Consider the following 27,399-nt stretch of genomic DNA (forward strand, 5'->3'; position numbering starts at 1 on the left):
TGTAAGAATTCTGTTTACATTGGTCTGTCTCCAAAATAATCCTGTCTAAACTCACTTTGCCTTCCTTTTTAAGATAACACAAGTGTCCTCTTCTATTGTAAATATCTTCCTAGTTCTCCCTGTTTTGAAAACAAAGGAGTAATTAGGACTAAGGGTATCTCTAGTAAGATTTTTAAGACAAAGGCTTGTGTACCACTGTTAAATCTCCCCCCTTTACCAAAAGTGAGACGTTAACATTTGAGAACTGGGTTGATCCTGATTAGAATCCCAGAGAAGTCCTCTTTCCTGACTATACCATGGAGGTATTCCTTGATATTCTGGAAACAAGATGAAGATCATCTGAACTGTTTTCTTCACTTACCCAGGAGAGAACATGACATGTGCCTAGTCATTCAGTGTAGTTAGAGAATAGAATGTAGTTTTCTTTTACAGTTGACTGGCTTTTCACCAAGCTCGATAATCTAGCAGATGATCTGCTCTTAGAAGCTCTTAAATTCTTTTAGTGAAGAGTGATCAGGAGTATTACATCTCAGCCCAGACATATTAGACCAGGAAAAACATACAATCCTGAGTTTCAAAAGGCAAATGTCTGCAATTTCCCTGACCTGAAGCCTTTCTGGAACACTTCCAACTGTCAAAAAGAAGAAGAAGAGAAGAAACATCTGTGATGTGGCCAAATAGGGAGTGAAATTTTAATAAAGACCACAATTTCATAATCTCTTCCCTGAGCATTGTTTATTTACAAGAGGCTTATATCTTAAAGAAGAAATTCCTTCACATTCACAGTCTTGGAAGGAAGGAGAAACCATCTACTCTGAGCAGAGAAATGATTCTGAGTTTCCGGTATATCAGTGGTTCTGATTTGAGTGAACTTTCAGAGATAGATAGAAATCTTCTGAGATTAATTCCCAACCTCCTATCTTTGGCCTTAGGTACCTGAGCTGTGCAGTTCCAAATGTGAGCTGACATTCTAGTCCTGTAGTTCTTTATACCAGTGGTTCTCAAAGTTCAATGTGTATCACAATCACTTGGAAGCCTTGCTCAAACAGATTGTTGAGTCCCCCTCCCCAGAGTTTTCTGTTTAGTAGGTTTGAGGCAGGGCCCAAAGAATTTGCATTTCCAGTAAGTTCCCAAACTACGCAGCTGCCAGTCTGGGTACTATACTTTGTGGACCACTCCTCTGTAGTGTTTCTGGCCTGCTGCAGACTGGTTTCATCCTATCTCTGGGGGAAGAAAGAGAGTGAACTGTTTTTCCTTAGTTCTTTCAGAATATTTCAAATTGAATGAAATGGCACCATGTTACTTTCACTTTCATTCATATATATATTTTTCCAATAGACTGATTAAAATAAAGTGATAGAAAAAATTGAACACTTGAGCTCTACTTCATATTCCAATCTCAAATATAGGTGCTCAGATTAACAAAAATTTTAAGAAAAATATTACAATGTTGTATATATGGTAGCAAATTTTATAATTTTGTTATATTTGAAAATATATCTTATTTCATGCCAGCAAAAGGTTGCCAGCTGTCTCCCAGGGAAAGACTGTCCTTTATTCTGAGACTAAATCCATTTCAGTTTCTTTTGTGAAATGACAGTGGTAGTTTTTTTTTTCAAGTTCTTTGTTGGTAGCCTTATGTTGGTCCCCTTTAAAACTTTTTTTCTTGGTCTGTGAAGTCCAATAAATCACTATTTTAGATTAAATGGGTACAAAAATTTTGGAGGTGAGAAGAAGTGAAAACAGTGAATCCTGTCCCTAAGATAACATCTTATGACTCCTTGAAACATTTTTTTTTTTTTTTAGAAGGAGGGAGCTAGTATTTTTTTTTTAATAAAGTCTCTTTATTCTTTTTTTTTTTTTAAATTAATTAATTAATTAATTTATGGTTGTGTTGGGTCTTCGTTTCTGTGCGAGGGCTTCCTCTAGTTGTGGCAAGTGGGGTCCACTCTTCATCGCGGTGCGCGAGCCTCTCACTATCGCGGCCTCTCCTGTTGGGGAGCACAGGCTCCAGACGCGCAGGCTCAGCAATTGTGGCTCACGGGCCTAGTCGCTCCACGGCATGTGGGATCTTCCCAGACCAGGGCTCGAACCCGTGTCCCCTGCATTGGCAGGCAGACTCTCAACCACTGCACCACCAGGGAAGCCCTCCTTGAAACATTTTTACAGAGTCCAATTAGGAAACTCTCCTGTTGATGTTGGTCCAGTTTTGATAGTTTTTTGAACCAGTCATACACAGAACAGATGATTGAATGCTTGTCTTTTTACCAGGTTTGAGGGCTTCAAGGATGATGGACACAGAGTTCTCAAGGATGTCACAGTCATATGAAGGATATAGCAAACAATTATGATTTAGTGAGAAAGGTGCTGCTATAGGGTGGTATAGGTGACCTTGGCAAAGTATATTTTAGTGAAATAGTAGGAATAGAGGGGAAGATGACAGTGGGTTGAGAAGTGATTTGTGAGGCAGCGAAGATGGGGGTAGAGCTATGAAGGAAGGGATGAGAGGGAATACCTAGAGGTTGAGTGTAGGGGACAGAGACAGTGGTTTGGTTTTTATTTCCAAAAAAGACCTGAGACTGTTTATATCCTATGGGGAATCATTCCCTAAGAGATAAGAGATTGAAGATACAGGGGAAATAGTCTAAATAGTTGTCAAAATGACTCTAAAATGGAAATTGGTCAGATCCCCAACATAGATTGAGAAATTAGCCTTAGGAAAAAAAGGGATCTATTACACTGAACAGGAGGGAAGATTCAGTGTTGCTTCAAACAAATTGGGGATGCTGTTGGGAACCCTGCTACACTGTTGGTGGGAATGTGAATTGGTGAAGCCACTATGGAGAACAGTATGGAGGTTCCTTAAAAAGCTAAAAATAGAGGTACCATATGACCCAGCAATCCCACTCCTGGGCATATATCTGGAGAGAACTCTAATTCGAAAAGATACATGCACCCCAGCGTTCACAGCAGCACTATCTAAGACATGGAAGCAACCTAAATGTGTACTGACAGATGAATGGATAAACAAGATGTGGTGTATACACACACACCCCCCCCCCCACACACCCCACACACACAATGGAATATTACTCAGCCATAAAAAAGAATGAAATAATGCCATTGCAGCAACATGGACGGACCTAGAGATTATTATACGAAGTGAAGTAAGTCAGAAAGAGAAAGACAAATACCATATGATATCACTTATGTGGAATCTAAAAAAATGATACAAATGAATTTGTTTACAAAACAGAAGCAGACTCACAGACTTAGAAAACAAACTTATAGTTACCAAGGGGGAAGGGGGGTGATTAATTAGGAATTTGGGATTAACATATACACACCACTATACATAAAATAGATAAACAACAGGGACCTACTGTATAGCACAGGGAACTATATTCAATATCTTGTAATAACCTATAATGGAAAAGAATCTGAATATATATATATATATACACACACACACACATATATACATACATACATACTTTGCTCTACACCTGAAACAATGTAAATCAACTATACTTCAATTTTTAAAGATTAAATAATAAATAGCAACAACAAATTGGTGGTGCTCTCCTCTTCCAGTGGAGATCAAGTGCTTTGCTGAGCATGGTGGCAGAGATTGTAAGGTAGAGCTTGGGAAGAGCCATACTGGGAGGGACATGAGTTGAAGGAGCAAATAAAAGCCATACTGTGAGAGGCATGAGATGAAGGAACAAGTAAAAGGATCATCATATGGCATGGAAATTCCTGTCAAAGTTGAAGTTTATGAATTTTATGGAAAGGTATCTGAGCTGGAAAGGAAAAGAAAGGATTTAGGAGGGGGGTTGCTAATAGAAAATGAAAGGGACAAGGGGATTAAGATCTCAGTGTAAGGAGACAAGGGAATGAGGTATGGTGGTTCAGAGAGTGGAAGGCAGAATTAGAATCTTCAGATCAAGTGTCTTCTCAGCTAGTTCTGGGTCTTGATGAGAGGGAAGTAGTCTTTAAGCATAACTACTCTGTTGGTCATTGCCTCTTTAAGTTTCTTGTTGAACATAATGAAGTGTTTAAGATGATGCTTGTCTTTTGAGTTATTAAATAATCAAAATAGGTTTTGTGTTTGAGCTAAGTGGAATATCACAGGCTGTTCAAGTATCTACTATTCAAGTCTCTGCAGAGTTATGGCTATAATGCCACCTCCTGAGCAAGTATAGTTGGAGGTAAACTCCTGACAGAAAATTTTAACCCTCTCCTCAAATTTTAATATAGTTAATTAAGTAACACTTTTTATTTATCTTTAAAAAATGACTCAAACATTAAGTTAGAAAAGTGTAGTGTATTTAATAGTCTTTCGAAAATGGAAGAACTGAAGCTGTATAAACAGTGAAAGTTTGACTTTTTCTTTCTCTCAGATTGAAAAACTGAAAATATTAGAAAAAAGTGTGGGTTTCTGGAATCTAGGAATCCAAAAGAGCCCTTAATTAATTAATTATACATAGACAATAAAATAGGCTTTAGTTTTATTTTTCAGAGAGAAACTCAGTTGAAAGTGCCCTTGATTCATTCTTTTGGAACTCTGAGTGATGCCATAAAATATGCTGATGTGACCTGCTTAAGTAAAGTGCATGGGAAAGTGGCCATTTGGAATAGATTTCTTAAGAAAAGTTTGAAATTCCTGGACTTGAACTAATTTGTTTTCCATGGATCCCATGAGGATACTTGCAAAACCAGATGATAGGATACAGTTGGATCCTGAGAATGGCACTAGTTTACAGTTATGTTTTCTGGATTTCTTCCATATGTTGCTGTCTTCTTTGTATTTGACCATGTATGGATACACAGAATTTCATAGGCCAAAGAAGAAAAGAAGCTTTATAAACAGACTCTTTAAAGCATATAAAATACAGATCTTCATTTTTCTTGTCATTTCAATAAACAATTAAGTTGTTCAACTAATTTTTTTTTAAACAAGGAAACAAAAATCTTAAAATTTAAGCTGTTATGGTGTGTGATTAGTATACAACCTAGTACTGAAGGTAGAAATGGGCTTTGTTTGGTAATAAGGGAAACAGAAATGGTTTGGAGTAAAATCAGGAGATGATTCATGTAGAACAATTACATTTTTGCATTAGTTCTAATACACGGTACTGTGTCATTTAAAAGAATTGTTAGGTGAAGGCCTGGTATGATTACTTTGGATATTTCTGCTTCAATGACAGTTACCATAAATGAATAACCTGTTTTTATTGAAGGAGATGGAGGAGAATTAGATATATATTGACATGTTAGATTTGAATAGATTATCCGTTTTCCTTTTTTTTTTTTTAAATGGAGATATAATTGACATATAACCAGATTGTCCTTTTTAACTATAGAGGACTACCAGATATATAGAATGTGAACTTCCTAAGCCACATGAAGTAATATCACTTAATTTTTTTTAGTTTTGATAATGTGCCCTGATGAGTCTGATTATTTCTGCAGTTATTTGGTTTCCCTCATGTTATCACAGTAAGCTGATATCAGACAAACTGTATTATCTTAGCTATGTGGTGTGAAACAGTGGTCTCCCAAGCAGTGTTGCAACCATTGTTGATATTGAAGGTGACCAGAAAATATTAGAACCCTTATTTATTGATGTTTACTTTTTTAATTTACGAGAAATTGACACTAATATTTAATGTTCAGATTGCCAATTGTGTATGTTTGGTAGGTAAATAAACATACTTATATTTGGGATGTTTAAAATTTTCACTGATAGTTTACACTAGGATCAAAGCAGTCTGAAGACCATTGGTCTAAAAGATAAGAGCTTTGTCCCTTATTTGTCTAAAAGATTGGAAGCCTCGCCATGGACATGCATGTCCAAATCTCAGGCAGTATTTTCGGTTTCAGCAAGTTTTTTTTTTGATAATACTCTTTTAACAAAATAATTTTTGATTGCTATCAGCCTTCACTGTCCAATTCAGTAGTCACTAAGCCACATGAAGTTATTTGAATTTAAGTTAATTCAAGTTAAATAAAATTAAACATTCAGCTCCTCAGTCGCTCTAGTCACATTTCAAGGGATAAGTAGCCACATGGACAAGCAGCTGCCATATTGGATAGTGTAGACAAAGAACATTTCCATCATTTCAGAAAGTTCTATTGGACAATGCTGCTATACACTTTCTTGCTCAGCAGTCTTAGTCTCAACTCCTCATCCATCAGCTAACATCTGTAAGAAAATGTCGAAGGGAAATGGAAAGACATCATCATTTCTGTAATCTCTAAATGTGAACCAAACTTTTTCTACCCAGAAATTAGTCGCTCTTCCTTTCCAAACACTGTTAACCAACATAAATAGTTGAAGTTGCTTTTCATGTGATTACCTTTCCCTCTTTTTTAAAAAAATTTTATTTATTTATTTATTTATGGCTGTGTTGGGTCTTCATTACTGCGCGAGGACTTTCTCTAGTTGTGGCAAGTGGGGGCCACTCTTCATCACGGTGCGCGGGCCTCTCACTATCGCGGCCTCTCTTGTTGCGGAGCACAGGCTCCAGACGCGCAGGCTCAGTAGTTGTGGCTCACGGGCCCAGTTGCTCCGCGGCATGTGGGATCTTCCCAGACCAGGGCTCGAACCCGTGTCCCCTGCATTGGCAGGCAGATTCTCAACCACTGTGCCACCAGGGAAGCCCCCTTTCCCTCTTAAGTCTAATAGTACTTATTGGTACAATAATTTGTACCATCTTATGGCTTGTAGCACTCAAAGTTTGAGTATAATTCTTGCCTCTTAAGTTAGCTTATCAGCATAACTGAAACCTCTAGTTTTAATAAACACTTGATATAAATTGAATGAAAGCCTATCTTTTTCTAGGAGAATGATTCCCCTTTTCTGTTTGAATCAGTGTTTGCTTTATGTAGCATCAGGGTATGCCCAAGATGAATGATTTTTACATTCTAAAACAGCTTGGGGTTACAAAAATATCTTAGACTGTAGGAGGAAATGTTGTTATTGTTTTTAAGTCCAATACCTTTTCTCAAATAGAACGTTTTTACAAATTCTAAAGAGAACTGAAGATTTTAATCAGAGTTAGTAGGGTTTTACCCTACCAGAATACATTTTTTTTCAATGCCTTGACCTTTGCTGATTGCTTTGGCCTGGTGTACAGTAACACATTTGAGAAGAGAATTGTATCTTAGCCATAACGTAAACACAGTGTAAATAATTAACAGCCATGCTGAGAAAGGTTTGCAAATGGTAATAAGTTCACTTGAGTAATTGGTTTGGACTAAACTAGATGGAGATAGTCCAGGAAAACGTTTACTGCAAATGGTAAATTAAATGTACTTGTATGATTAATTACATTTGATCTCTATGAATTACTTAATCATTCAAGCACATTGTTTATTTGTATTATTAGATGTGCATTTAGGTTACATACGTATTGTATGGCTTTAGTAATTAATATTATTTTATCAGTTCCTGTGTTCCTTCTCTGTACCAACAGTGAGCCGTAAACCCACTATTTACATATGTGCTTTTCTTTTAAGTAACCAAGACTTCTAGCAGTAATTGATTCTAAAGAAAGTGTGTGGGTGAGTAGATTTAGTTTGCAAAAAGCTTCCCATTTGGTTTTGATTAACACTCATCTCCCTACCTCTTACGTTGTAGGAAACCAAGGATATAATGTATGGTATTAATATCTGTATCAATGACTTTTACAGGTGGAACAATCCAAAGTTTTAATCAAAGAAGGTGGTGTTCAGTTGCTGCTCACAATAGTTGATACCCCAGGATTTGGAGATGCAGTGGATAATAGTAATTGGTAAGAATGGCTTGTCACTGCTGCTTTCCACTGCATTTGGGAATGGGGGTGGTTAGATTTTTTGACCTTAACATTTTAAAACTTCTCATCTTAGCGAAGGTCACTGAACTTTATGTAATATGACTTGGGTTCATATATCAACTTTGCCACTTACTTGTCATGTTGCTTAACTTCTTTGAACTGATTTCCTCTTCTATAAAATGAAGATAACACCTTTCATAGAAGTATTTTGAAGACAGATTCTGAAACATAGATAAAAGAATTCTCATTATTATAAGAAACTTGAAACTTTTCATTCTTTACTATAATTTTATCCATTTTCTATCACATCCTAATTTAAACCTGATTTTAGACCTTCAGTTTTTCCATAAGTCCTAAGTGAAGAAAACATCCATGGCTTTCTAATTGGAAACAATATCTTAGTAGCTTATAAAAATATTTTAATTTTTCTTTGAGTTCCACACTGCTTTGTTTATTTATTTATTTATTTGGCTGCGTTGGGTCTTTGTTCGGGCACACGGGATCTTCGTTGGGGCACGTGGGCTTCTCTCTAGTTGCGGCGAGCAGGCTCTAGAGTGAGCAGGCTTAGTTGCCCCACAGCATGTGGGATCTTAGTTCCCCGACCAGGGATCGAACCTACTTCCCCTGCATTGGAAGGTGGATTCTTAACCACTGGACCACCAGGGAAGTCCCAAGTTCCACATTGTTTTTTGAAGTAAATTTCTGTCAACTTTTGAAACACCTAAGTAACAGTTCATTATGAGGTTTCTGTATTGTTTAATCTTTTCATTTGAAATATAAAACTCTCTGAATATAATTTTTCGTATTGTAAAGTGTCTTAGCATTGATATACTTATTAATGCAAATAATATGATAATTTAGTTGTGTTTGACTCTAAACAGTTTTCTTCCGTTTGGAAAGTTTAGAAATAATGAATCAGGATTTATTCAATGTAATTTACATCTGTTTTTGAATCAGTATATGTAGAATAATTTGAGATGTCTTCCATTGGTTACATTGGTTTTGTGTATTTAAAAATATTGATTATTGCCCTTTAACAGAGTCATCAGTTTTATGTTCATATGTAGAATTACAACTTAATTATTTTATTTATCTGCATTCTACAGCTGGCAGCCTGTTATCGACTACATTGATAGTAAGTTTGAGGACTACCTAAATGCAGAATCTAGGGTGAACAGACGTCAGATGCCTGATAACAGAGTGCAGTGTTGTTTATACTTCATTGCTCCTTCAGGACATGGGTCAGTACCTTGATGCTTCTGATAACCTTTTTTGTTGTTGTTGTTTTATTATTACGCATCTTTGGGTGCGTATTTTAGTAACTCTCATCTCTATGGAGTACATTTAACTTTACCAGTTGTGAAGTTCCAAATTCCATATAAAAATGGCTTATGGGAAGCCTTTTTTTAAGTCCTAGACAAGCTAACAATGATTTTACTTCTTAGTTTGTCATGCATATGACTTTACCTGCTTCATGGAAAGGAATATTGTTTCCATCATGTTTGGTGTCTCAGTGTGGCTAATTTAGCTTTCTTTTTGACCAATCTGCCACTAATTGAACGATCAAATAAGGAGAAATAGCCATAAAAATTAGCTAGACATATTCTAAGAAACTCCAAAGATGTTATTTACTATAGATCTGGTAGAGAAGGCTACAAAAAAAATTTAAATACCAAGGTTCTCATGTGCCATTTCTTTCTTCACTAAATCTACTTGTCTTCTTGTTTCACCTTAGCTGTCACAGTAAATTGTTTAAGTATCATATCATCAGTACTAACCTTCTACTTATTGGGAGTTAAAATTAAGATCTGAGTATCTAGACATTTATCTGATCTGATTGTTCTGTTTGTTAGTACGGCCAGCCTATACTCCTTGTTTTATTGTTTGTATTTCTTTGTCATTTTGAGTAGATATGTGGGTCATTGTCAACTGCAGATGTTCGTAATTACTCTTCTTTCATCTTTGGATAAATGACTCAGCGTAACTCCGCCACCTGATGATTGTAACTCCACCATCTCTCCACCAGAAGGAACTGGACTGTTTTATAGCATCAGACTAAATAGCATTAAGTCATCTAACACAAAAATTACAGTAGTGTAAACCAGTCCCTTCAAAAGAGTACCTTTCTCTTCTGTTTTTTGCTTCTTTCACCTTTTGCCTAGATAGGCTAGTGCCCATTATCACCATCTTGGTTGAGCAGAAAGCCTTAATTATTTAGTTTACCATTTTTGCACTGTCTGACTGTAGTGGTGCAAATGTTTCTTCTTTTATTTCTAATATTATTCTACAGTATTCTCAGAAATTTACATATTTAAAGCACAAAATTGACTCATCTACTTAAAAGGCTCAAAAAAGAAATTCTCAGAAATACCACACTGTATAGCTTTTTCTGTGTCCTTGTTAGCTTCTTCCTGAATTTATATATATACATATTTTATCATTCTAGTTTAACTTGTTAAGGCTTTTTCCTGGAAGCCAACAGGGTAAAATCTTAACCTGCAGTTAAGTCAATGGAAATTTGTCAGTTTATATCCAGTTTTATTATTTTAGATCTTTTGGACTCTCACCAAGATTTAGTAATTCTCATGAAATCACATTTCTCTTATTCCCTACGGGAAAATATATTTCTTAAAATTGCATGGGAAATACGATTTTTTTATTTAAAGAAAAAATTTTGAAATTATGTGTTGTGGCTTTGGGCCATTTCTTGTTTGTCACAAGGAATGAGAGTTCCAAATTTTAATTTCTTATGTATAAAAATGTGATGTTGAGTAGTTTCTCAGCTTAACTATTTTTAGAAATGGAACAAAGTTTTGCCCATTGGTATGTGCTGCTATGGATTAAGTGAAAGAATATGACACTGAATTTTCCGTAGAGAGTTCCAAATTCCCTGCTCACTACATAGTGAAATTCCAGGCAGCATAATAGATGAATTAGGACCTTTCTGTCTTATCTGGGTAATCCCTGGATTCCCTTTTTAGACATTCTGTTTTTGGAGTAAATATAAATTGGTGCAACAGCGTATTTTCGGTGTCCCCCATCTCACCCCACCAATTGTAGTCACTGAACAAAGGGTTAATTTATGATTTCAGCTGTTGTTGCTTCATTTTCTTTGTTCAGTGATTGGTAACTGACTTGGAACTTGAATTTTGTTTTGTTTTGGTTTTAATTTATTTGGTTGTGCCAGGTCTTAGTTGTGGCACGTGGGCTACTTAGCTGCGGCTCGCCAGCTCCTTAGTTGCGGCTTGCCGGCTCCTCAGTTGTGGCTTTCCAGCTCCTTAGTTGCAGCATGTGAACTCTTAGTTGTGGCATGCATGTGGGATCTAGTTCCCTGACCAGGGATTGAACCTGGGCCCCCTGCATTGGGAGCACAGAGTCTTATCCCCTGTGCCACCAGGGGAGCCCCCGAACTTGAATTTTTAAATGGTGTTTTTACAAACCTTTTGAATGTTGATTGCCACTTTGAAAAAACAGTGTCACTCAGTGAGTTTTATATAGGTTTTTTTTTCCCTTAGAAATATATATATGTATGTATATTTAATAAATACTTGTCATTTGCCCTCTAGTCATTTTACTTATTTTGCTGTAGGCCTTGAGGTTAAGTAGTCTTTTCCCTCTAATTTGGGTTTATCTTTTAGAAATTCTAAAAAGGACTTTCCATTGTGTAAAAAAAACATTTAAAAACTAAATTTGTTGGAAAAGATGACCTGAAATACAACTAAATGGACAGAGGAAAAATTTCAACCAGAATGTAATCTACTGTGAAATAAGTGTTTTCTGCTGTTGACATTTTGTATGCTTCTGAAATTTGTATTGTAATTTAAAAGGGTGGAAAGATTTTATCGGGGCTTTAATAAAGGTTACATTTAAAGTTTGTTTTTTTTTAACTGATTTAAATGTACTTCAGCCCTGTTGTTTTATATTTGAGAAGCTGACTTCCCCAATTTCCTTGTTATGGCTATTTTCAAACATCTTTCTCTTTAAAAGTTGAAATAATAAAATAAATGTTCTGCAAATGTTGTTTTAAGTGTAAAAGCTTGTTAACTTGGATTTTGATTTTAATATTTTATATTAAATGCTCTTATGATTTATTAAAATTTTAGATTAACTGATTCTGTCACCAGTTTAATGAGGTGGTAGTGGTGATAATTTAAATTTGTCATGAGTATAATCTGGAAGGTGAACCCTAAAAATTTACAAATCTGAGATTGATTGACTGGGCCATGGCTTTTATATTTAGTGTCGTGATATAATGATTGATGAAAACAAGCAAAACTTAAATTTTTTCTCAAAAATTGAAAGGTTTTTCAGTTAGCACTAGTGAGGTAAGGGTGCTATTTACAGATAAATATAGTGTTATTTCAGCCACACACTCTTTTCTGAAGTTTTTTCTGTAGTGTTCTCTGAATGCCAATATCAAAATTCAGAGGATTTAAGATGAGAATTCGAATTGGAGGTAGCTATCTTATTTCTCTGTATCTGCCTTCCTGCCTCCTTACCCCATCTTTCTGCCAGTCAGTGTCACTACCACAAAGAAGTATAGTATTATTTGTTAGTAAAAAGGAATACCTCATTAGTCTCTGGACCCCCAATACGCCCAACATTGTATATATATTAAACTATAGTACTCTAAGAGAACCCTAAGATGGGCTTTCTCTTTATTTTAAAATATTAGTCAATAAAATTTATAATGAAATTAGATCTTTATTCCATTTTCCTCATGTTTTATAAAAGTTAAGGAATACCGCATTTCTGTGCAAAATATTGCTGTTACCTTCATTTATTTTTGTAGAATATTAATTTTTAGTCTACAGTGTGTTCTAGATGTGAGGAATAGCTGGTTTTTATTTAAAGTTATTCAAAGATGTAAGGAAAATCACAGCAACTTACTTTTTTAGTCAACAGATATTGGATAAGTATTCTCAAGTATTGACACTGTATTAGATATAAGAGATACAGATGAATGAGACAAAGGCCTTGCTTTTGAGGATCTTCTAGTGAGAAGATGGGAAAAACAAATACATAAGTAAGCAGTTACTATGTGGCAAATTAAGTGTTGTGATCCCTTAGAAAGATGCCTAGTCTTAGGTTAGAGAAGAATTCCCAGAGGAAATGAGAATAGTAAGCTAGGTCCTAAAGGATGACTAGGAATTAGGCAAGCCAAGTAGAAGGGGGATGGGAATGGAGTGTGTTCCAGGTAAAAGCAGTAGTAGCCTATGACCAGAGATCAAAGTATGGTGCTTTCAAGGAGTTGTGAGAAGTTCAAAAAGGCTGGCACATTGGAAGTAGGAGGTAGCAAAAATGCTAAGGGATGCTAAGAGATGAGGACAGCTGGAGAGGCTATGTTTTCACAGGCCTTGTAGGCCACACTAGCTAAGGAATCTAGCTTTAGTAAGGTTTTTAGTCAAGGAATGGCCTGATGATCAGATTTGGATTTTAGAAAAACCATTCTGACTGCAGTGTGCATGGTTTGGAGAGATAGATTCTTGTCATTATCCATACCAAAAGTATACTTTGGTGGCCTGAACCAAAGTAATGGAAATGGAGATAAATATATAAATATCTTTATTTGTTCAGCAGGTCCTGGGGAGTCTTTGGAGTTGAGGATTAGAGGAAGGAGGAATTCTAGGTTTCAGACTTGAGTAATTGGGTGGATTGTAGTGCTGTTCACTGAGATAGAAAGCACAGAAGGGGAGGGAAAACTTGGGGGCTCAGATGAGCTTTTGACTTTGAGGCGCCAAAATGGGATGTCCGAGTAGTATTTCCACTGGGTGGACACAAGCCTGGAACACAGGAGTGAGATCTGAGCTGGGTATAAAGACTCGGGAGTCATTGACCCATAGAGGATAATAGAAGTCATTGTAGTTAATGATAAGCTTACAGAATGCAGAGTGAGAAGAGAAGACCTTCTAGAGAATTCTGAGGAACATACCTATTAAGGAGACTAGCTTACAAAGAGGATCCTGAAAATTACCCTAAGTGAACAGCTTGTGAGGGAGTAATGTCAATGCTGCATAGTGGGCAAATTAAAAAATACTGGTACACACCACAGTATTTATGAGTTGGCTGCTGCTAATTAATTTGCAGCATGGTAGTATTTGTTGACCTTCTTGAAAGTATAATGGCAAAGTGGAGGCGGCAGTTAGAGTGTAATAGGTAAAAGGGATGAAGAAGAAGATTCTCTTTTGAGCCTCTTCTCTGAGAAATATAGTTGGTAGCAAGAAGTGACGGAGGACTAAATTTTTCATTTAAAAACAAAACAAAGATTTCCCAAGTTTTGAGTCGTAAATGTAGAGACTACTGTAGGAAAGCCTATTAGGAGCCTTTCTGGTTTTTCTAATTCTTCTTTAGGGCCCAAACCCTATGACCAGGGTGTTAAAGGGCAGGAGTCAAACCCTTCTTAGCCACTCCAATGCTTCTTGAAATCCTGTTCTTCCTAACTGTTGCTGGCCCAATACGCCTTCAGCGAGTGTTTCTGATGAGTAAGTAAAGTAGTTCCAATGTATGTAATTTAACATTGGGATGTGAAGAATCTATTCTCCCAAACTGATCAATCCAGTCATATTTAATATTGTGTATTTCAGACTTAAACCATTGGATATTGAGTTTATGAAGCGTTTGCATGAAAAAGTGAATATCATTCCACTTATTGCCAAAGCAGACACACTCACACCAGAGGAGTGCCAACAGTTTAAGAAACAGGTAAGTAGAATGAGTTTGAACTCTTGGGTTTCTAATACCATTCATGTACTTTGCAGTTTTTCGTATTTTCAGTATAATGTGTTACAGTGTATTCCTCTTGCTACTTTACTATATGGTTGTTTACACTGTATTAAAAATAACTCTTGAAAATAGTCTTCTGCTTTAGTTTTCTCCTAGGAGCACATAAGTATTATCATATGCCCTTATCCTTTCAATTTAAATAGGCTATTTTAGATGTTTCCGTATAGCTTCCACCAGCACCCCTCCCACACCCTTTAGAATTACTTTCCTAGACTGAATTCCCAGGAATAGGATTTCTTTTTGAAAGGGTATGATTATTTTATCTCCCTCCCCCACCTACCCATTTTGTCATGGTGCTTTCCCAATAAAACAATCAAATTCGTTTTATAACGGGTATATTTGTTCCAATGTCTTGCCAGCATTGTTTGTCATTTTTATTTTTAAAACTTTTTTGGAATAAAGTGGTACCTAATTTGATTTAATTTAATTTTCCAGGAAATCTGAACACTTTAAAGCAGGGGTTTATTTTTCCTTCATTGTTGTGTTTGGTTTATTATATATTACATTTTATGAAATGTAGGGTCAGTTTCTGGAACTATTATACTTTCCTATTCCACTTTCCTATTCCAATTTCCTATTTTTAAATTTTAGGCCAGTTTTATGTCTTTTAAACTGCGGCTATGTTGCATAATATTTTAAAATAGATCTTAGAGTTAATTATCTCTTATTGTCCTTATAGTCCCCTTTGTAACAAGGTACTTTGGTTCTTCACCTTTTTCAGTATGAATTTTAGAATAACTTGAAACCTATTACAAAAACAAAAACCTGTGGAAGTTTGCTTCGAAACTGTGTTAAATCTGTATAAATTTTGAGAATGTTTTAGTGTATCATTTTTACTACATATATCTGGTATTTCTACCAGGAGTATATGTTTTTATTTTATGTTTATTCACTCCATTTTTATTTTGTAATGTGCTGTTTCTAAGTTCAAATACTAATCACATAATAACATTTCTCCTCTTCTGTCTTGATTTGTATGTACCTTGATTTGTATTTGTTCTAAGAACTAAGAGATAAAGACGAATAAGCAATGATCTCTACTTCCGGATTGGTCACATTGTAGGGTTGTACAATTTTCTTTTTCTTCGTTTATGCTTCTAAAAAACGTTTTTTGTTTGTTTGGTTTTTTTTAATAAATTTATTTGTTTTATTTATTTACTTTTGGCTGTGTTGGGTCTTCATTGCTGCACACGGGCTTTCTCTAGTTGCGGCAAGCGGGGGCTACTCTTCGTTGCAGTGCACGGGCTTCTCATTGCGGTGGCTTCTCTTGTTGCAGAGCACGGGCTCTAGGGCATGTGGGCTCAGTAGTTGTGGCTCGCGGGCTCTAGAGTGCAGGCTCAGTAGTTGCGGCGCACGGGCTTAGTTGCTCCGCGGCATGTGGGATCTTCCCGAACCAGGGCTCAAACCCGTGTCGCCTGCATTGGCAGGCGGATTCTTAACCACTGCGCCACCAGGGAAGCCCTTAGAAACGTTTTTAACCAAGGGTGTTTATCAGAGTCATCTAGAGAACTTTTTCAAAATGAGTTACTGGACCATATCTCTACCAATTTGTTCTGTAAGTTAAGATAGGGCTTTTGTATTCATTATTTTGAAGATGCTCACTCAGGCCATTTTAATATACAACCTCTGACTAAGAACCACTGCTCCTAGAGCTAGCTGCTAGTGTTCCTTTTTTCTTCTAGTCATGTATTTGACATCTCATCATTTATCTTCTTGGGTTTTTTTGTATATAGACATATATAACTCAATTGTAAAAGATATGTGGTCCTATTTTTCTCAGTGGCAGTTTTACTTCTGTCTGCTTTAGTAACTGTGTCGCACATTTTGCTTAGGTTCCCTTTACTGCTGCTGGGGACCCCGGCAGTGAGAGTAGTGCTGAACTACCAGTACAGGCAGGGAGCTAGCTATAGGTATATTAGCCATCAGTTTGTTATGAGTTTGAATAGGGTAGGTATTCAACATTATTTGGATGTCTGTATTCTTATTAGAATTTGGAGTGATTTTGGACAAGTTAATTTAATTTGAACTAGGTCATTCTGATGTTATTAATAAGTTGTCTTTCTTTTTTCTGCACTCTCATTGATTATTATTATAAACTCATTAGCTTCTTAATTTCCAGGGCATGTTTTCTCCCTGTATGCTTGCTTGATCTTATACGTGTTGCTCCTTGATTTGTGTGTATGCACATGTACATGCAAGGATATTTTCTGATAAGTGTGCACTTTTTTTTCCTAGAGCCAATGCTATACTTAATTTTACTTACCTTTGCTAAATTCTACTAAAAATTTTAGGTGAGTTTAAGCTTTGTTGATTCAGATGAATAAAACAGTTGGTAAGAGTTTATCTAGAGGAAGTATCTCAGTCATTATAAATAAATGACCTAAAGCCATTAGAGCAGAAATCAGCTAGAGAAAGCCCTTTCTGGGTTCTTACATCATTTTTAGAACTCTTGGTATTATAACCATATGACTTTAACACTTCTGAAGTAATTGGATTTTGAGAATGGTACCTTTATATATCAACTTTATGTTAAAAAAGGACTAGCATAGTACTTTGGTTTTAGATTACATTTTGCATCATTGAAAAACAGTAAAGGAACTGGAACTGAGGACTCAGGAATTTAAGAAGAGTAATAAGGCTAATGTACTAAAATTATGTGTGATGCTCTTTTGCTGACTTCCTCTTTCATTTTAGATAATGAAAGAAATCCAAGAACATAAAATTAAAATATATGAATTCCCAGAGACAGATGATGAAGAAGAAAATAAGCTTGTTAAAAAGATAAAGGTAGGTTCATTCCCATACATATACTAAAATGTTTTAGGGACTTAAAAATACTATAATAGCTCCTGGAAAGACCAAAAATATCAGTGTTTTTAAACAGTTGACTTACAAAATAAATAGAGCGATTATTCAATATTGAATTCAACTTTATGATTAACTTTGTTGTTTGGCTGTTATGTATCATAAAGCATTATATGGAATAGAGAGATGAATAACGTAATTCTTGTCTTCATGTGGTTTTCAGTTAACTGATTTCATATTTTATAATTTCTCCCCCTGAAAACAGGTAATGGGAAAGAAAAGGGGGGCATAATAAGAAGGGAAAGGATTTGTTCTTAAGCACTGTTATGCTTAATCTTTGTTTTAAGAGCCAAAAATATGTTTTCTTTTGTCCTTTCATAAGAATCAACCAAAAATCCATACCGACATAATTTTCTGTATTTTTAAATTATAGTGGTTTCCTAAGTACCCTGGACCTAAAAATGATGTACTGATTAATGGCATTCTCTGCCTCCAGGGCTGTTAGGGTTGGTTTGTGATCAGGTAGGCAAGCTAGCCACAAGCCTCATTTTTTTCCTCTAACTGCTAATATATTTTTTATCCTTTTTAATTTTTCCAATAGGGGGCAGCTTCTTTTTGGAATGATGTTTTAACAAATAATTTGATCAGCATATGCCTTAGTATTCTTAAATTTTCAGTGAAAATATTTTATTTATTGTTTACATTGGTGGCAATGCCATATAATGGCATCTTACTAAATAGTAATTGAATGGCCTATAAAAATGAATGCAGAAACTGTCGGGGTAATAATTTTTTTTGCTAATCTGTTGAGTAATGTAACTTCTTTATTCTTGAATTTGTGAGGACTACAGAGATATATTTGAACAAGAGTACTTTGTTTTATAGGACCGTTTACCTCTTGCTGTGGTAGGTAGTAATACTATCATTGAAGTTAATGGCAAAAGGGTCAGAGGAAGGCAGTATCCTTGGGGTGTTGCTGAAGGTAAGGTTTTCTTCAGTGAATGGCTTTCTATAAGATCTCACAAATGTGATTAAAAATATTTGTATTTATAGTAAGTAGTATGATATGCATACTGCATTGATATAGTCTAGATTTTCAAAGATAGTTCTGAATTCAGTTTCATTGAGTCTCATTTCCTCAAGTTTCTCAGACCTTGTGTCCTACTAAGTCAGGCAAGTATGTGTTAAATCTTAAAGGTGTAGTACTTTAGAAGACACTTGTCAGTACCCACCCTCCCACCTCTGCCTCACCATTTAGTCTATTCCTGTTTTTTTGTTTGAAAACTCTTATAATGCAGGAGTTCTTTACGTGGGGACCAAAGATTGCTTCCAAGGGATCTAATAAACCTTCTGAAATTGAGAACAATTTTGGAGACAAGGCCTGTCACTTTTATCTGAGTCTCAGATGGGCCTGGGACCCTCAAGCATGAGAACAACTGTCAGAAGCTCAATTAAAACATTCACAGTTTCTTTTCCTCAGGACAGAAGTCACCTTTTTTGGCATCACATCTTTAGAGCAAAAAAATTTCATTATTAAGTGATCCTCTACTAATTTTTTAAGGAGTGTTAAACAACAATAAAATCTTAGTTATAGCATCAATTCTCAACAAGCCTTCTTGGCAATAGACATGTTTCCCCAAATTTGTGTTTATTATACTGGTTTTACTAATATTTAATCTTCTGTGTTATAGTCACTTGGAATCAAGATTTGAGTCATGATTGTTCTATTTGTTGGTATTACTTTGAAAAATTCTGCAATTTTTAGAACATTTTCCAAGTTACTGTTGTTATCAGTGACTTTCCCGACCAGTGATACTCTGCTCATTCCCAGCTCTGTCATCGCCATGTAACCTTCAGTTGCTGAGCTGAGGCTTTAGAACTAGTACAACCCTTAGAAATACGCACAGAAGAAATTGCTTTGTATCTTTAGTTTTAGGTACCTCCCCCACCAAAGAGTGTTCTTTTAGTGATACGTTTTTAAAAAATAAAGAACCTTAATGTTCTTGGCTCAAGTTTTCATTTTGGTTACCTTAGGGAGGTTTTTCTAAAGTGATCCCCTGCTCACCCCCAACACTGAACTTTTTAAATGCGTTTTATTATGGAATAAATATATTTTCAACCAATAAAGAGAAATACATGATGTCCTCTTTCAAAATGTCAAAATTGTTTGCTTTTGGAGAGCTCATTTGTTAGGTTTATATTTTATCATTGAGGATTAAACTACAATAAAGTAATATAGTACAGTCGTCTGATGTGCCCTTAAATTAAGTACTATGTTACAGTGTTAAATCTTAATGAAAAATTGATCTAAGCTATTTTGCATATTCTCTCATTGTTGTTAACACCCAGTTTCCTTTGAAAAGACTGGGTTTAGTGGAAATAATGTATGTGATCTATTTTTTTTTTTATAGTTGAAAATGGTGAACATTGTGATTTTACAATTCTAAGAAATATGTTGATAAGGTAAGTGTGAGTAATGATGAAAATAACATAAATTTTTTCTTTCCCTAAATAAAATTAGAGTTAGACAGATTTAACTTTTTGTCTTCTATAAATTTAGCTAATTTAAAGTGGTATCTTAATTCTCGCACTGAAGTGTAAGTACTGCAGTAAGCACTGCATGGAGACAGCTTGGGTTATTTTGCCAAGGTTTTGAAGTTAAGAGCAAAAATACAAAATAGGCTGTGTGGCTAGGGATATATAGGAAAATGGGTCTCTTGATCATTATACTTTGTGTTAAGGTTTAATACTGAAAGAGCTATGGGAAGTGGAAAGGAACAGGCTTTTGCTCTTCTTTAATGTGAAAACTGTGGAAGGGAAGGCTAAGTTTTGGGTCAAAAACTTGACTTTGAATATTTAAAAATATATAGCTTGGTAGCTGGTGAGTGGAGCGTTTTTGTTACTGGAACACTGTGAACAAAACTGATCTTCCTCCCAGGAGGGAAAACATTACTCCTAAATTGTACCTTGTGCAGCTGATGAAAGAGAAGGAAAGCATGTGAGACCAGGACATTGAGGTTTTTCTGATTAGAGGACCAGGACCTGAATTAGAAAATCAATAGCAGAGAGGAAATCCTGAAGAAAAAGTTGAAAAGAACCAGAGACATAAGTGGGAAAGGAACAGAAAGGGGATCAAAATGAACCTCAGTGTTTTCATGCTGAGATAAATCCCTTTCTCATGCCATTGCATACCCTTTTGCTACTTCTCTCCTCTCTCATGTTGCTTGCTTCTCCAGACCCTCACTATGTACTATTCTCTTCAACCTCCAGTTTTGGATGGCCATCTTAAGTTGGTGTCTGTTCATTTTCATACTATCCACTTTCCCAAAACACAGGAATCTCTTTAGCTATGTTGAAGTAGTAACATGCATATTGATGATAATTGGAAATCATGGAACAAGAATAAGATCATTCTTAAAAATGGGGGAAAATATGAGTCAAACTGCTACCTCAAGAAATATACAAGAGGTGAAAGTGAATTTTGAAATCAAAGAGATTGCCATGTAATTGGTTTTTCTCAAAAGAGCTCATGACAAGGTGTTTTGGTAGAAAGTGGATGACGGAGTTAATTCAGCCATTGGGGTTGCCATGCCTCACACAGTGGGAGAAGAGCAAATGCATATGAAAGGGTGGTCATCTCTTGGTTTTGAGAATACAACACTTCAGGTTCTGTTACGAACTCTTTCCTTTCACTTCCATTTTTAAGATGTGACTTCAGAAGAACTAATAATCTCTTATGACATTATATATGTAAGGAATGTTTCATAAGTATTAATTGCCAGTACATTCCCTCTGATTTTATTCTTTTCTTCAATTTTAAATCTATGCTACTTGCCTAGTGCCTGACACAATGATATTCTATAACTTTGTCTTATGTGTTTTTTAAATATGCAATCAATAATTGCCTATATACCTAAAATACTATATAGAAAGGAAGGCTAGTTACTGAGTCAGAAGCTAGACTTTGAACATTTGAAGGTACACAGTGACATCTGGTGAGTGGGACTCACTAGTATGGAAGCATTATAAGCAGGAAGGACCATTCCTGCAGGAAGATTTAGTACAGGCAAGCAACAGGACAATCATACATGTATGAATATATAAAAAATTCTAAAATTATGTAATATATAAGTAGATGTGTGCTGTGATGAGGTTGCTTACATGTATTAAAGAAACTCAGAGTAAGTGGTAAGTGGTATGTTGTCATGGAGTGGGTCAGATAGGAAGAGATTCATGGAAATAGATGCCTTAAGATGGATTAGGATAAATACAGTCCTTAAATGTTTATTTGTGGGATTGGGAGTGGTCCTACTTAACATTTTTAACAAGTAGGATGAAGATATTGGCTTCAGCTCCTTGAGGTAGATGATTAGGCAATTTTGCTTAATAAAAAATTCATTTATTTGTTAAATTTGATTTAGCACACTTGTTTTTCTTTCCTAAGGCATAAATGTTCACTTACGCTAGATGTTCATTTGGCTTCTTAACACAATTTTTCATTTATAGTCTTTGAGACGTGTAAAACATCCTTGATAAGTATGCTTTGAAAATGGTAAGCTTAGGAATATTTTACTTTATTGCTTTTCCTTTTAAGTTTGGAGGAGAGATGAGAAAGATGTATGTATTATGTAGCTCATGTCTTTATGATAAAGGCACCTAGTGGATGTTTAATAAATACATGAAGGAAATATCAATGCCAGTGTTCCATATGTCTGTAAGTTCCAAGTAATTGAAATCCTGCAGGTTAAATTTAGGAGTAGTGGTTGCTTCTAAGAAAGATTCAAGTTCAAAGCTGTGTCACTTTGCTAATTAAGAGAACTAGCTGTTGCAGGCAAACCAAGGAAGACAATGGAAAGAGGAAAACTTGATAAAAATAGTTTCAGAGTGTGGCAATGGACAGTGCAGAAATCAAATAGAGAAGGAAAACAAAAGGAGAGAAGAGAGTGCTTTGTTATCAGCAATAGGAAGTGGAAAAGATGAATAAATTCTGGAAACTGTGGAGAAAACTATATAATTAATTATTTTCAGAGTGGAGGAACGGGTTGATTTTTAAAAGGATAAAGTAAAATATTTAAATAAGTGCAAATAGAGACTTTTATATCCTGAAAAATACCAGAAGCAGGTAATCATAAAGAAAGTTATTTTAGTGAAAGGGAAAAATATTTCACTATCTAAAATGTTGATGACATTAACAAAAATAGTTTAACAACTAGTTAATAAGTCCACCTTATTTTTATTTTATACATCTTGTATTTCAGCTACTAAAGTACTTTACCTCAGGTCCTTTAGTTATTTTTCAGTGATTCATTGATGAGATAATATATAATATTTAAAAATTACAAGAAGATTGTTTCATATTGGCACAGTTATTATTCTCTGCTTAGAGAAACTGATAACAGTAATTCTAGAAAGTCAACAGTGTTTGTCATAACTCAGCTTCAAATCAGTTCTTTTTAAAGGGCCCATTATGTGCTATCTGTGGCAAGAGTACAAAAGGTGATGGCATGTTTTTTGTAAAAGGGGGTGTTTACAATATAGTTGAAAACGTTATGTGGTGTCACCTATAACATATACTGGTACCAAAAAAATGACTGACAGCCAAGGAGAAAGTTGTCCTGGGTTAGAGTGGTTTGACTTCGAGACTGCAAAGAGAGCTCCCAAAGCAGTAGAATTCTGAAGTTTGAGAGTCAGTGACAAATTAGCATGAACTATTCAGTCCCAGTCATTGGATACGCTAGGAGTAAGGAACTGACTTGACTGAAGTACAGAAGGATAGAGCTTTAGGTGTAACTCTAGTGGCCATAGAGAGGATATATTCATCAAGGGACAGAGTATAAAGGGAGATGAGGCTTGTGGAAAACCCAGTCTTAGAAATAGGAGGAGTTAAACTATCAGAAAACTGCATGGAAATGTCCAATACTAGGTGAATCAGAGTAATTGAACATCACATTCTGTTTACAAAAGGGAAAGTAGTAGTAACTGTTTCCTGGATATCAGGAAGAATAAATACAGAGTAACACCTTTATGTTTGTCTCCCATAAGGGGATTTTGGTAAAGTGGTGGAGATGAAAGATGGGGGATTGCAGGTGCAGGAATGGATGATGAGAAAAAGGAAGATCAAATGATACAGAGTACTCCCACACCACGTATATCCAAAAACACTGCTGCATTGGTAAAGGATACCATAGAGCAGCTCAGGGAGTCTTTTAGCATCTTGAAACATTAAGGAATGATGAAATGTCTCATGTATTGTATAGTTGTCTCCTATGGATTGACTTTATGTATGATAGATACGCTATAAGAAGACATTCATTTAACCAAAATACCGCATTTACTGGACAATTTGAATAAACAGAAATTTACTCAAAATTAAAATTCTCCCGTTTGCATCCAACTTGATATGTGATCTAAAGTGTCCCTATGTATTACCTGAATAAAAACTCAAATATTAATAATATTGCTAAAAGGAAAGCAATTTCTTTTGATTTGTGAACTTTAGTAGGAGCTAATCTACTTTTCCTTCTCTAGTAAGATAAAATATATACTAAAAAGGTAAATACTCTTCTCTAGAAATGTCATTCTTTAGTAACTGCTTTGAGAAGATTTATGCTCCTAAACTTTCATTTGGAACCTAATTTTCCATTGGTGTCAAGTTAGCTCATTGTGTCTTACTCTGCCTTACATGTGAATGAAGACAGATGAATGCCATCTTCCTTAAGAATAGTCTTTTGCTCATTTTAAGTCTGAAATTTTTGTTTTGCTAAAATTTTGAATTTACACCAAAGCTTTCTTAATAGAAACAAACTCTTGATGTTCATTTATTTATGACAGAACACACATGCAGGACTTGAAAGATGTCACTAATAATGTACACTATGAGAACTACCGGAGCAGAAAACTGGCAGCTGTGACTTATAATGGAGTTGATAATAACAAGAATAAAGGGCAGCTTACTAAGTAAGTATACATTGTTTCCTCCAGAAAAGGTATTATTTATGTAGTAAATAATCGTATTGTTTCATCACATTCCTCTTGGCTACTCAATAGAAAATTGGGATAATGTTCTTTAGGTACAACAGCCAAATTTATATTGTCAAGCTTTGTTGGAGGAAGTGTAGTTTTATAACCTTGTTCCTTAAGTGAAAGAGCCATGCATTTTCTTCTGGTCTTTGCCATCATCTTAATAATCTACGTAACACATTTAATAGATCCCCAATTAGAAATCAAATAGCTCCTTCAGCATTTTTTTTTTTTAAGGGAAGAGAACAGTTTCTACCAAGTAACCCTTAAACCCATTTTACTCTTAAGATAAACATCCCATAGTCTCTTTAAGGGGACTAAACATAGAGCTTCTACCTTTTATTATGTCTTTTTAAAATAAACCATTTTGGAAGCAGAGTATTTACTAGAAGATTATATAGAAATAAGGGACAGGACCAAACAAAAGGAACGTTTAATTATTGTAGTCTTGGTTACCTTTTCTATTCCTATTGTGTATTTCCAGGGAGTAAATTAGCTGGAGTTTGGATTTCTTCTGTTGGTTGTTAGAGTGGTGTGAGTGACTCCTGAGTGTATAGCTTCACCCACCCGAGCTAGTATCTTCAAGATGTGGTTTTATGATGGTGTAGGGAAAAGAGATGTGTGAGGAGTCTGGTGAGTTAGCTGGTATAGACTTGGTAACCATGTCTGTGCCCTGTTTTTCCTTTATTTGGGGTTGTTGAAGACCGTAAGTATTACAAAAACCATTTTAACAATGTATGCACATTTTTAGCCAGGTATTATGTATTGATACTATTAGAGGATAATCCTGAAGGATCGTCTGCATAATAAATAATAAGGGAAGCAAGTTCTCCAAGTAGCAATACTGTGTTATAGTGGTCAGCATTCCTTATAATGGAAGAGAAAAATGTTCCTTTTTGCTTTTTTAGTTGTGTCTCCGCAGTGGCCCTAAATTCCATAAGAAAGTGCACAAAGCATTAATAATCATTGGCAGAGTCACAAGCAGTTCTCTTTTAAAACTGATCTTGGACCTAACTCTGTGTTTATTTTCTTCATGATGTTTGGGTTATAGCCCCTAATCTCTTTCTTAATTTTTAATTTCTTCTTACACTATTATTAGCGTGCTTATTTGAGGAACTTTATTGATCAGTTTCTAGATTTTCTGGCTTTAGAGATCTCCCGAGAGCAATTGCTTTTTTTTTTTTTTTTTTTAATTTATTTATTTATTTTTGGCTGCATTGGGTCTTCGTTGCTGCACTCTGACTTTCTCTAGTTGCAGAGAGTGGGGGCTGCTCTTCGTTGCAGTGGGTGGGCTTCTCATTGTAGAGCATGGGCTCTCTAGTGCAGGCTCAGTATTTGTGGTGCACGGGCTCTAGAGCACAGGCTCAGTAGTTGTGGTGCACGGGCTTAGTTGCTCCACGGCTCCACGGCCTGTGAGATCTTCCCGGACCAGGGCTTGAACCCGAGTCCCCTGCATTGGCAGGTGGATTCTTAACCACTGTGCCACCAGGGAAGTCCCAGAGTAATTGGTAAAAAGGTAAATTTCTAGACTCAGTCATTAGCAAGAGATTCTGATTCAGTACATGTGGGATGGGCCTGAGAGTTTGTATTTTTGATGAGCACCCTAGATGATTTTTTGTTTTTTGGGGTTTTTTTTTGGCCATGCTGCACAGCACATGGGATCTTAGTTCCCCAGCCAGGGATTGAACCCATGCCCCCTGCAGTGGAAGTGTGGAGTCCTAACCACTGGACCGCCAGGGAATCCACGCTCCCCCGTCCTTTTTTTTTTTTTTAACCCTTGATGGTTTCGATATAAGTGATGAGTAACGCATGCTTTGCAAAACACTGACTTCTAGGAATTTACTACTGCTATTTTAAAAATTGATTTTTTTTAATATTTAAAATACAAGATTCTACTTGAGGTAAGGTTCAGTGCATGAAAAAAGGCAACGTTTTTAATCTATTTCTTTTTAGCAGAATTTGTATCAAACAACTATTATTTAGCACAGAAATATAAAGATCCATCATCGTGAATACTGTTCATAAAATTGAATCCATTTTAAATGCATTTCACTAGTTTATGGACTTTTTAACTGTTTAAAAGAAAAACATACACAATTAAAGCCACTGGTAATTTTATAATATGTTAAAGCAAAATGTACTGTCAGTACATATCTTTCAATAAATGCATACATTAAGTGTATGCACTTAATGTTCGATTTTTTTCTTTTAAACATTTGTAATGTGCTAGAAATAAGGAATTTTTTTTCCATAGTTTGAATTTAAGGCTTTTAAAATAGTGCGATTGGGATATTTTTTACTGTTGGATGCAGGTAAGGTAATTCAGAGAAAAATAGTGAACCTTATAGTGTTGTTAAAAATTCTTCTGCATATACAGAATTCTAGTGTGGATTACTTGAGTTAAACTATAACCCGGGTGAAAACATGAAAAGTAGGATTCTATTGGAAATGTATTTCTTAATGAGATGAATCATGTCTAAACTTTGCCTATGAAAATAATAAAAAAGTTTGTACTGCTAAAAAGCAGATTGCCCCAGGAGTTAGTATATTATTTAATTTTACTTTAAGTAATAGAAAAATAAATATTTTTGAAGATTGAACCAACTGGGGAATGGTTGTAATTAGAACAGGTATTGATATATGATTTGTTAAATTAGGTTTTTACTACTTTATTGAATGATACATACTGAATCTGAAAGAAGTCACTTGGAATTTTTATCCTTTGATTGTATCTAGTATTGGTTTTGAAAATGTTAGCTGTTCATTCCAGTTGAATTTTTGGGAAAAAAAAAAATCGGTACCAGCAATTTATGGTGCTTTAGCCAATGTAAGGTGCCTTTCTTTATAGCTATGGACCCATCCACAGATAACTGAAAAGAATGGCTAATATTTAAATACGTAAAGTAAGCAAATGTGAGTCTGGGCTTCTTATTGATGTTCTATTTGTATTGCTCCCATGGGACTTTTTTCT

The 27,399-nt window shown here is 35.4% G+C and overlaps 1 protein-coding gene across 3 annotated transcripts in view; it reads left to right on the forward strand.

Moving 5' to 3' along the window:
- Positions 1-27,399, forward strand: part of SEPTIN7 (septin 7) — a 76,775-nt gene that overhangs the window by 26,066 nt on the left and 23,310 nt on the right. For all 3 annotated transcript variants that reach the window (XM_068549301.1, XM_068549298.1, XM_068549300.1), the window contains exons 4-10: positions 7,699-7,799; positions 8,927-9,061; positions 14,405-14,522; positions 17,298-17,390; positions 18,294-18,390; positions 19,820-19,871; positions 24,240-24,365. In XM_068549301.1, the coding sequence (XP_068405402.1) occupies positions 7,699-7,799; positions 8,927-9,061; positions 14,405-14,522; positions 17,298-17,390; positions 18,294-18,390; positions 19,820-19,871; positions 24,240-24,365 (722 nt within the window). The remainder of the gene's footprint in view (positions 1-7,698; positions 7,800-8,926; positions 9,062-14,404; positions 14,523-17,297; positions 17,391-18,293; positions 18,391-19,819; positions 19,872-24,239; positions 24,366-27,399) is intronic.

The sequence above is a fragment of the Eschrichtius robustus genome, chromosome 8, assembly GCF_028021215.1.
Source record: "Eschrichtius robustus isolate mEscRob2 chromosome 8, mEscRob2.pri, whole genome shotgun sequence".
NCBI classification, from domain to species: domain Eukaryota; kingdom Metazoa; phylum Chordata; class Mammalia; order Artiodactyla; family Eschrichtiidae; genus Eschrichtius; species Eschrichtius robustus.